This window comes from Oryx dammah, unplaced genomic scaffold (genome assembly GCF_014754425.2).
Source record: "Oryx dammah isolate SB20612 unplaced genomic scaffold, SCBI_Odam_1.1 HiC_scaffold_2, whole genome shotgun sequence".
NCBI classification, from domain to species: domain Eukaryota; kingdom Metazoa; phylum Chordata; class Mammalia; order Artiodactyla; family Bovidae; genus Oryx; species Oryx dammah.
The window spans coordinates 141,241,347-141,254,048 of NW_024070186.1; the positions used below are offsets into that span (position 1 = coordinate 141,241,347).

The 12,702-nt window shown below is 31.6% G+C and overlaps 1 protein-coding gene across 1 annotated transcript in view; it reads left to right on the forward strand.

The window, feature by feature from the left end:
* The window catches only part of NCAM2 (neural cell adhesion molecule 2), a 251,238-nt gene that overhangs the window by 139,765 nt on the left and 98,771 nt on the right, over nt 1-12,702 (forward strand). The window contains exons 10-11 of the mRNA XM_040265979.1: nt 4,895-5,082; nt 9,181-9,277. Of these exons, the coding sequence (XP_040121913.1) occupies nt 4,895-5,082; nt 9,181-9,277 (285 nt within the window). The remainder of the gene's footprint in view (nt 1-4,894; nt 5,083-9,180; nt 9,278-12,702) is intronic.

Consider the following 12,702-nt stretch of genomic DNA (forward strand, 5'->3'; position numbering starts at 1 on the left):
TGCCATAAGTCATTTCCTCTGTACAACATTTGAAGCCTTTCATGATGTGAAAGCCCTAATTTTCTGAAAATTAAAAATTTTTATTTTATTATCATCATGAGATATGGCTACATATTTTAGCCTAAAGTCTTCATGTGTTGCCTCAGCCAGTCACATCTTTTTCAGAAAGCCACCCCATACCAACTGTTCAATTTCATTAACATGTCAGTCCTGTGCCAGTGAATACTGGTGACTTGCTACTGTCTTGACATTTGCATAACATACAATGTACAGGGATTTAGTTTCTGCTTTATTATAGATAGGATTTATCAATATTTTCCTGCCTCATACCTCAAATACATTTTTCAATGTGGCTTTTAGCATAGCATATATTTCCTGTAGCACGTTTGCATTCAGCATCAGTAATTCCAAATTAAATTCCCACTGAGATCATCAGGCAAGCAATTAGTGGCAATTGCTTGCTTTTATAGAGTAGTCAAATCATGCCCAAAGTTTATGGCTAAATTATAATAATATAATACACATACACACAGATGCTATATTTTGGATGGAGTAGACTGTAAGTCAGGTGTTAATAGTTACATTAATGTGTGATTTTCATATTGGGCTATATGTACATACAAATATACTATTTATAAACCTCTCCCTAGAATATTATAATTACAAAGAGATTATATTTCATATATATTAACAAGTAATAAAATATTTTATAGATAGAGATAGAAATGGATATAGACTTAGCTTTTGAATTTAAATATCAGGAAGTTTGTCTTCTGTTACAGTTACACCCCAAATATATTCTTAGATTTTTCACTGAATCTTCGCAGGTCATGAAAAGAATTTTTTTTTCCCCTCTCTCCTTCAAAATACCTTATGTTCATTTTAACTGAACCATTGGGTTAAATTTGCTGACAATATATGTGGTTTTTGAGAACCAAGTAAGCATCTTGCATTTTATAAGCCATCAGGTATGTGGTCGTGACCAAGACAAATCTTTTTTATTAAAGTAAAATTGACCTACATTTTATTAGTTTCACTGTACAACATAGTGATTTGTCATTTTTATGCATTAGGAAATGATCACCCAGGATAATTCTAGTTATTTCCATATAAATTATTAGTAAATTATTGCCTATATTCCAAAGGCCATCAATATATTACACCCCTGATACTTATTATAACTGGAAGTACGTTCCTTTGATCTCCTCCCCCTATTTTGTCAATCCCTCCAACCTTCTCCCTGCAACAACTGACAAATTGTTTTCTGTATCTATGAGCCTGCTCCTATTTTTGTTATGTTTGTTCATTTTGTTTCTCAGATTTCACATGTAAGTGAAATCACATAGTATTTGTCTTTCTCTGCCTGACTTAGTTCACTTAGCACAATATCCTCTAGGTTCATCCAAGTTGTTACAGATGGCAAAATTTAATTCTCTTTTAAGGCTGAGTTTTATATGTATATATATACAAACACCATATATTCTTTGTCTGTTAAACCCAAAAGATTTAGACCACTTGGTAGAGAAGTAATCATATAGATCATTCTGTCAGGTCAGTTAATTTCTCTTTCTTGGTTCTTGCCTCATTGCAACAAAATGTGAAATGCCAGACTAAAGGTTTTAAAACAACACACAGATTACAGCTCAGTTCAGCTCAAGCAGACAGATCTTTTATTAGACAGACACTTCCAGCATATGCGAGCATACTTACCCCAACGGAGTCCTCCTCTTTTCCCTCTTGGCTTCCCTCTTTTTATACTTCTAGTCTCCTCCTTTTGGTTATGCCCTGTGCAAAATAGGGCTTGTACCCACTACTAATCAATGAAAGGGAATACAAATGGGCATATGCTCAAGACCGATTGATAAAATTGCAAGTTATATAACAGCAGGCTCTGTTGTCTGTGTCTTCCCATATTCAGTCTGTTATGTGTTAGTTGCTCAGCCCTACAGGCTCCTCTGTCCATGGGATTCTCCAGGCAAGAACACTGGAGTGGATTGCCATTCTCTCCTCCAGGGGATCTTTCCAACCCAGGGATCAAACCTGGGTCTCCCACATTGCTGAAAGATTCTTTACCATCTGAGCCACCAGGGAAGGCCTGCTCAGTCTGTTATAATCAGATGTAGAATATTTATGAACCCTTAATAGGCTCCTTGCTATGAAAGGTTACTTGGAGAAGCCTCTGTGATTAGGTTGCATCTGCTGTGTGCCTAGGGTCCGCATGCAGGAGTTGGAGAATTATCTCTGGTTGTCTTGTAGCATATCTGTGAGTTCTCCTGGGTGTGTCTGGGGTGGGTTTCAGAGACCAACATGCATCGCCTTCAGCCAGGCCATCCCTCATTGCTCATGCGTAACTTCCTTCCTAACAATTCAATTTCCTACTACCATAATGAAGGAAAGCATAGAATCCGTGGGAACACAAAGTAGTGAACCTAACCCACAACTGAATGTTGTGGAAAACCAATGTTAAGTTAGTGTGAGCTTAGTTTTGAAGGCAGCCAGGTGAGGGAAGGGCAGGCACATTGCTAGGGGAGGGAAAACCACAAGCAGATATGTCTGTAATATTTAGCAAAATGCCAATATGAGTCACTATTTATCCAGTCCTCTTTTGAGAGTCATTAAGTTGTTTTGAACTTTGTTATTAAAACAATATGCTAAAAGTCCTTTATATTAACATTTGATAATGCTTATACATTCTTATCTCTGGAGAGATATTTAAGACTGCACTGCAGAATCTTAAGGCTTTTGTGTTCCTGAGGAATTGTCCCAATTTTTTTTTTTCTCTTCAGTAATGTATGATAAAGTCCACATAACCAAAATGTTTCTAGTACTTGATATTATAAATCTGTTCCTGGGTTGAATAGAAATTCAACTGACCCTGATTAAAATTACCCCAGATCATCCCATACCTACAACTTAGTACTAGAATAACCTTGATAGCCCTTACTCCACTGCCCTCATTCTTAATAACAGAATAACACCTTCCTCACAGGTTATTAAAAAAAAGTAAATAGAATAAAATGTATAAGCTTACTGTCATATAGAAAGTATTCAATAAGAATTTCATACTTATATATGATGTTGGCATTAAAAACATACAGTAAAACATACATAGGACAAGAATATTTAAATAATTATCTGTGCAGTTGTACCAGAAATTGTAATTCTTACATCACATATCTGATATATAATCTGTTGATATAACAAAATTGGGAGCAGGTCATTATTAAATAATTTGAGTAGTAAAGCAAAACTTTTAATTTGTACAATTTTCAATTAATAACTTATCATGAATATTAAATTCTAAATAGTTAATATTAGTAACAAGAATAATCAGAAACAAGAATACCAGAAACAACAACAAATATATCAGCAGCATTTTAGCTAGCACTTTGTTTCAGTTCAGTTTAGTTTCTCAGTCAAATCCGACTCTTTGCAACCCCATGAGCTGCAGCATGCCAGGCTTCCCTGTCCATCACTAACTTCTGGAGCTTACTCAAACTCATGTCCATCAAGTCAGTGAAGCCATCCAACCATCTCAGATTCTGTCATCCCCTTCTCCTCCTGCTCTAAATCTTTCCCAGCATCGAGGTCTTCTCCAGTGAGTCAGTTCTTTGCATCAGGTAGCCAAAGTATTGGTGCTTCAGCTTCAGTATCAGTCCTTCAAATGAATATTCAGTACTAATTTCCTTTAGGATTGACTGGTTTGATCCCTTTGCTGTCCAAGGGACTCTCAAGAGTCTTCTCCAACATCACAGTTCAAAAGCATCAATTCTTTGGTGCTCTGTTTTCTTTATGGTCCAACTCACATCCATATATTACTACTAGAAAAAAACATATTATTGACTATATGGACCTTTGTTGGTAAAGTAATGTCTCTTCTTTTTAATATGCTATCTAGGTTTGTCATAGTTTTTCTTCCAAGGAGCAAATGTCTTTTAATTTTATGGCCGCAGTTACCATCTGCAGTGATTTTGGAGCCCAGGAAAATAAAGTCTGTCACTGTTTCCATTGTTTCACCATCAATTTACCATGAAGCTATGGGACTGGATGCCATAATCTTAGCACTTATTTTAGGATTATGTTTTTTATGAAAAAATTGTTAATATGAATCCTTTCAATTATACAGTCAAGCTATTGAGACTCAGAAAAGTCATAGTTGATTGGCATTTGGACTCCATCATACTTCTAGAATGGAACAAAACAAAAAACATGTCTATGTAGCACAACTAGGTTTTGCAATTAGGTTTTTACAATGAAATAATATAATTTTTTTTCTATTTCTCTCACTTATAATTATAGTGGTCTGGTGTAGGGACCTGAAAATTGAAATAGCATTATAGGAGCTAAGATTCAAATTAACTATTGTTGATTAATTTAAAACATACCTGCTTACTTAATACTGGAAAAGACATTTTAGGAAATATTTTTTGTGACATTGCCATTTCAATTTAAACTTTATGTCTGCTTTAAGTTTTTTATAGGAGAAATTGTATAACTAAGCCAAAGCTGAAAAATGATATAAGACTATAGATCTTATTAAGTTTTATCCAAAACTCCCACTTATAATGAAAGTTGTTTCAGAAATATATTTCACATATGTAGAGAGCCATTAACTTACTGGATGGAAATTTTTGTCAGATTATTAAAAGCAAAAAACTGTGAGTGTTAATATTTCATATTTTAATAATTGGCCAACTTTGAATACTTTATATTAAAATGATTTGATGGATCAGTCAAATGATATCTTTTCATGAGTTCTAATATCACATATTAAATGTATGCAATTAGAATTACTATGGCTTTTTTGTAGTCAATAATGATTACTATTGTTTATACTAATTAAATGACTATCTTAAAGAAAAGGTCTATAATGTTATATTATATTGCTTTACAGATGCTCCCAAGTTCATATCAAATCAAACAATTTATTACTCTTGGGAAGGAAATCCAATAAATATAAGCTGTGATGTGAAATCGAATCCACCAGCATCAGTCCACTGGAGAAGAGAGAAATTAGTCTTGCCAGCTAAAAACACTACTAATTTAAAGACATATAGCACAGGGATAAAAATAATATTAGAGGTAAGTCTTCATTATATATCAACAAATTGTATTATTTTGGCAGTTATCTACTATTTTAGAATATACTTAAATATCTTGATATATAAGTTATTATTTATAATTCTATTCTATAATATACATATAACATATTGTATATATTTATTTGCTTAAAGAGAAATTTTATGCATTTGGGTCATTGTCAATTAATGGTTAGTGTCTCACTATTTACTTTATGGACTTATTATATAGATACATGGCTATATAGCAAAAGTCATTATTTTTCATGAATTTATATTTAAAAAAAAAATTGCATCAGGAAAAAATAGGGAGAAAGAATGAATAGTTTGTCAGTTATTGAGGGCCAAAAGTTAAATTTCAGTGTTGCTACTAGGCATTGAGTTTGTGATTACATCATCCTGCTTCCTAGACTGGCATATATAAATGCTATCTGCTGGCAACATATGTACAAGTTCCTAAATAAACCACATTTGCTAGTTCATTGCCTCATTTCATCTTATATTTTACATTAAGATTGAAGATAATTGTTTTTATACTGCTGAATACCTGGCCTTTAAATTCTGTTTGAATACAGTATCTTTTATTTATTAATTGTAGATTATGTTTGTATATCAATTTCTAACATTTATCTAAGTCTGTGACAATGGTCATCAGTCCTTCTAATTTATGATGCTTTCATAACAATTGAGAATCTTTCTTAAATGGCACATTTAGCTAGAAAGATGCTATATTTTCTCTATAGTTCAATATATATAAATTTTAATAATGCTTGTTTTACAATAACATTTGATATCTTTATTGCATTAACTTAAAAGTGTTCTCACTGGTGCCCTGTTAACTCTTTTACCTAGTAACTGGACTTAGTAAAACATTTGTTTGATGGAATGATTTCAATATTACTTCCACCAGATATTTGGATAATTGACTGATTATCAGAACACTTTGTCTAAATCTATTTCAAATACATTTTTTTTTGGTATCTATATTAGAAGTATTTATTGGAAAATTGATAGATAACTCAGTTTCACAAAGACTTTTGACCAGATTCAACTGCAATTTTTCGTATTTAACCATAGTAGAAAATTGAGGTTAGGTTTCGGACAGTGTATTAGTGTGATAGGGCTGCCATAACAAAATAACACAGACTGGGTGGCTTAAAATATAGATACTATTTTTTCACACATTTCTGGAAGCTAAAAGTCCAATAGCCAGGTGCCAGAAGGACTGGTTTATTGCAAGTCTCTCCTTGGTTTGCAGATGGGTGTCTTCTCACTGTTACTCATATAACCTTCCTTCAGTATAGGCAGAGAAAGAAGAGAAAATGCTCCAGTGTCTTTTCTTCTTATAAGGATACCAGGCCCCACTCTTGCGATCTCCTTTGCCTTCTTAAAGTCCCTGCCTCCAAATATAGTCACATTAGAGATTAGGGTTTCAGAACTTGATTTTTGTCAATAGCCATGATTCAGTCCATAACAGGTAGATTTACGTTCATGTTTAAATGACAGACTAATCTGTAATTTCAGCTTTACTTCATCTTGCCACTTTTCAGTTTCTGAAATAGCTCATAATTCTCCATAGTTGATATGAGCAACAATTTACAAATTGACATTTAAATATTTTATTAATATAAAGTTCTCATGTCATTTCCCAGAATGCCATTTCTCTCAATGCAAAAGTGAAAACTAAGCAATTTTTGTTCATACATAGCCAAGGAATCTATTTCTTAGGGCACTGACCTTGAGCATAAACTTTTTATGTGTATACTGTTTTCAAAAATTAAGTTTAAATCCTGAATAAATAATACAGATGTGTAACAAAACAACTTAAAACACTAAACCAAAATAACAATAACAACAAGAAGCAGTAATAATGTTACTAATTTTGAATTAGTAGCATACATAATTCCTTAGGATGTACATTATAATGATTTTTCTCTAGAAATTATTATAGTAGTTACATAATTGCTAATACTTAAGAACATATAAAAATAGAAATAAATTTTACAATTAATAATAATCTGGTTAATAGTAGATTCCTTGAATTAAAAAATTTTTACTTTGATTATATACCTATGTTCATTTTTTAATGTGAAGTTTTAAAAATAACAAAACATTCTATAAATCCTTTTGGTTCTTGCCAATACATGTATTTCTCAAGGCCTTACATATTTGGTCATTTGTTTTCCCTAGGTATTCCCCTAAGGTAATAGGACAGCTTTTTAATATATGAGAAAATTTGATTCAGAAAGTTTCTAATAGGTAGACTGGAATAATATTCTACCCTTTAGTGCTTAGGAAAGAGCTTACAAATTCCTTTATTAACATTGTTCTCTCAGTTTATATTTTGGTGTTCAAAACTACACTTGATATTTTATTATATTCTATCAAAGCCCAACATCTGAAGTAAACGTAAATTATTTTAACTGCATATTAAAATATGAAGTAGTATCCTAAGTAGATATTTCTAGTACTTATTGAATAAATATAAGTAATATTTTATATATTAAACATAGTTAATATGAATATATATTAAATAAACATGAATTATGTACCTTTGTTATATATTATTATGCATTTTGATAAAATTATCTATTATTTCACTTTGCTGGCATTGAAGTTTTAAAAAACACTTATTGAACTCTACTGCTTTCCTAGAATACACTAAATAGGCTGGAGGGGACATGATTTCCAGTTGTCTGTGTTTTTTAATAGACTGTGCTACTAGGGATAGTTTCTCTATTTGTTAATCATAGAGCATGATAAAGAAATTACTTATTTCAGCTAGAATTACAAAGCCTTTGTCTTTTGATAAGTGAACTCCCAGGAACATAAAATCAAAGCTGAATTGAGCCTTGTAAACTTTCTGAGTAGTAAAATTATTTTCTAGTTAAGTTAACCTAGTTTATTATAACCTGAATGTATGAAAAATGAATATTTTAGTCACTTAAAAGTACTTATATATGAGCTGTTAAAGCTTCTAGTCCTTAAAGCTATGATCTATTCCTAGATGGACACCTGACTAGAAGATGAATGACACCGCTTTTTGTACCCTTTCAGAATTATCATCTTCAATGGACCTCCAAATTGCACTTTTAGTTAATAGCCTCCCATTATCACAAAACCATTTCCCCCTTTTGGGATAGACTTGAAATTAACAGCAACTCTATTGTACGCTTATTCTCTCTTAATAATAGTTACTGGAATTGAAAATTATATCTTTACGATCACCAAATCTCTTTTCTGAATTGATACTTCAGACTTTTGGTACATTAGAATTACAGGGTTGGTCCCACTGTTCAACATAGAATCCCAGAAGGTTAACTTAATTATGGATTTCAAGTGTGTAAGGACTGAGGTCAACTGTTTTCCACAGAAACTGAAAGAAAATGATAGGAATTGAACAGCAATAGGGACAAGATACGTTATTAGATATCAAGATAATGTGCCTGCTAACAGGGATTGGTACACAGGGAAATATTTTCTTGCAAAATACCTTCCTGAAAGATTTTTATTTTAAATAGATCCTCACCCTTTCTTAATATTTTATGCTTAATAAAATCATAAGAGGAAGAGAAACCTGTGGTATTTTGAACCTTTCTTAAACTTTAAACTTGTCTGATCGAAGACAGCAAGGTAGAAAACAGAGTTAACGATGCTTTTGTTACAAGATTCCTATTTTCAAAGTCATTTGTAGCATTTGCAGAATACATATTTTTCAACCTGTACTGTTTTCTGAAGTTTACATATATAAATATCTGATGAGTCTTCACTTGAATATATGTAACAAAATGGTAGTATTTACCTACTTAATAAATTGATAGACTAACTGTAATTCACCTGGTCCTATGGTGGGTTAGAGTCCATGGGGTCGCAAAGAGTTGAACAGGACTGAGCACCTAAGCACATGGACACACATGGATGGTACAAAACTATGGCTTATCTTAAAAAGAGAGAATGCTTACTTGATACAAAAAAAGAGTTATGGCAAGGAGTTGTCAGTAATTGTATATATATGAAGATGACAGTGATTTTAGAGACTATTTTAAAACTTCTGTGATATTGTTTTAAAATTGTGAAACTTTTATTATTATAATTATTTTAGATTGCACCTACATCCGATAATGACTTTGGACGATATAATTGCACAGCTACTAATCGTATAGGAACAAGATTTCAAGAGTATATTCTTGCTTTGGCTGGTAAGTATAATGTAGTAATTTCTGACATCTCATAAAATATTTCCTGCAGTAAATAATTGTTATATTTTCATAAACCTGATACAGGTTACTATGAGAAAGATAGAACTAGTGCTTAAAAAATTGTAACGGTTCTATATGATACAATGAGGACTTAGATTGTATTCACTAATCAAGATTAATTTTCATTCTGATTCTGATTCCCCCAACTTTATATACAAAAGTTTTAGGAAACATATATCTTAAGAAATCAAACTATATTTACATAAAGTAAGAGTCTTGTCAAAAAATAGCAATAAAATATATCTTTAAAGAAATTAAAATTAATGTTTTAAATTCTAAAATTGAAAGAATAAATAGTAACTTTATTGTTAAAATTTAGTTATGTAACTTGCTGAAATATGTTTATTTTGTATATATGAAAACATTCCAGTTCTTCCCTTAAAGTTTAAAATATATAGGTAAAATATCATACAAGTTAAAGTTTACCTTAACTAGAAATCTAGCTATGTTTTTATTTGCATTTATATTATATATATTTATATTTATGTGCATATGTAAACACATATAGATTTTGCCATTAGTACAAGACTGATTAGAAATCTGGAAATATCCATTTTTATAATTTGTAAAATTCAGATGATGTAAATATAATTTATTATCTTCTAGTTCCAGTTAGGGAAATATCAGAAAATCACTGTAATATTATATTTTAATAGAATAAATAACCTCCATGTAAATATTTTAAAACTTTTTCAAATAAAAATTAAATTATATAACTGTAATTTTATATCGTTATGAAGTATTTCTTTTGATATGTAGATATATCTTAAAGTCATTAGTTGTGAAGATCAAAAGGGAAATTTAAAAGTTATGAATCTAATAATAAGCAAATTATTATGTAACTGGAAAACCTGCTCTTCTCCAATTCAAGTTTTATTTTACTACATTATGGATAAAGGAAGAGAAGGATTCTGTGGAAAAGTTTTAGGGAAAGAAATGATAAGGAAAAAGTTAAGATTACAGGGAGTTAAGATAGAAAGGAAAAGAGACAGTAAATTATGAAATAAGGGAGAATATAAATCAGTGTGTACTGTGTACCAGGAAGTCATTAGAAAACTAATCTCAATGAAAATCATTGGAAGTAGACTGCATGCAGTTAGTCATATGAATAAATCTTTGTACAAGCAAACTAAATTCTAGAAAATAAAATGTGTTAAATCACATCAAATTCATTTATAATAAATTTAAGTATTAATTGTAGTAATGAGAAGCATCCACTACTCACGTTAATTCCAAGCTTTAGAAAATTAGGCAAATGTCCTTGTAGAAACTGTTTATAAATAATAGCTAGACATATGATTGCTATATATATTATAGTTAATATAATATAAATATATTTACATTGATATACTATTATATATTGCTTTTTTGAAAAATGACCCCATTTTCTATAAGGTAGAACTTGATAAATGACCTTTAAAATTTTTTTTTTAGTTTTTAGAAATTCATAATTCAAGAAACTATGAAATATAAAACATTATGCTGATGAGATTTAAAGTCTTATTTAATTCATTACATAATATCTATGTAATTTCATATGTCATATTACTCACAGTAATATTTTCATTAAGATATTTGATACATATCCTTCTAATGAAGATATGAAATTAGTGAGTTTCCCTCTTTCGAACTATAATTAAAAAGCATGGAATCATATCGAGTCAAACATGACTGAGCAACTAAGATGATAAAATTAGAAAATATATATTCATGATGAGTTATTATGTTATTGGAAATATAATTCAAATGCTCCAGTTATCCTCATATTCCAAAATTTTGTGATGAAAACATGCTAAAACTTTGTGTCAGGAAAAGATTCATTCAACAGAAATTGTTATGAACATATAAAAATGAATTGGACACTGTGTCTTGGGTAGGAAACATACATCTATATATCAACATTAATAAATATAATTCCTTTGATGAGATTCCTTTATGTAATGCTTATAATGTTTAGTCTTTCCTACAGAGTTCAAACACTGAATGTATAATTTGATTTTAAATAAAATATTATGAGAACCATTATATAGAAATTGAAATATTTCAAAATATTTTTAATACCACAGTTTAATATTTCATTGGCCTATTTGACCAGGTAAAAGGTCAAGATCATTTGACTTACCGTATTTTACCCTGTAACATATTACTTTGCTTCTAAAAAATGATAAATTAAAGCAGGCAAATTAAGGTGAAATTTTGTACTACATATACAGTGAGAAAAGAAAAAGCTACATTTTTTATTTCAAAAATATATTCTGTATTCTTCCTTCCTTTTTTCCCCCTCCTGAATAATTAAGTCCTACATCTGGCTTCCCTGGTGGTTCAGATGGTAATCAATTTGCCTGCAATGCAGGAGACCCAGGTTCAATCCCTGGGTTGGGAATATCCCCTGGGAGGAAATGGAGGCAATCCACTGCAGTTTTCTTGCCTGGAGAGTTCCGTGGACGGAGGAACCTGGTGGGCTACAGTCCATGGGGTCGCAAAGAGTCAGACACGACTGAGTGACCAACACTTTCACTTTCATTTTTCACATCTGAGCAAAGTGGGTATTTTTATGTGGATGGGGTAGGGCATGGCAACCCAGCATATGATGTTTGACACTGAATGTAGTGAATGGAGTTAAATGGTTTTCATCTGTTCAGTGTGAGGTATTGAAGCTCAGGCTCAGTGAAAGGATGTGCCTGTTTTAAGACAGAGACAGCAACCCAGAGAAGAGTATGGGAGCCTGATCAGAATAAGGAGAGTTCTCAATAAAGAAATGGGGGCAGTGATGAATGAATGATTAATTTCTACAGTTTGTAGGGTTAGAGTGACTAATATAGCATGGCTAATAAAACCAATATAATTATGTCACCTTTGGGGAAGAGATCAGTAAATGCAAAAATTAGAATAATCCAGAGCTGATGATTGAGTATTGGGGGTACTCTGGTCTTGTGTACATAGCTGGATAGAGAAAAGAAGTGGAGGGATGTATGTGTATTCAGCCACTTCTACAGGGAGCTTCGTTTTGCCAGGAATGTGATTTAGAAAAGAATTTTTAAGATAATTCTACACACTGAGAGAACTTGAGAGCTACAACATCCCAATAACAAAACAGCATGCTTAGCAGCCAGTTCTTAGTTTTTAAGTAACATTCTTCACTATGAGTGTAGTCAAAGCTATGGTTTTTCCAGTAGTCAAGTACAAATGTGAGAGTTAGACCATAAAGAAGGCTGAGCACCAAAATTTGATACTTTTGAATTATGGTGCTGGAGAAACTCTTGAGAATCCCCTGGACAGCAAGGAGATCAAACCAGGCAATCCTAAAGGAAATCAACCCAAAATATACATTGTAAGGACTGATGCTGAAGCTAAAGCTCCAATAT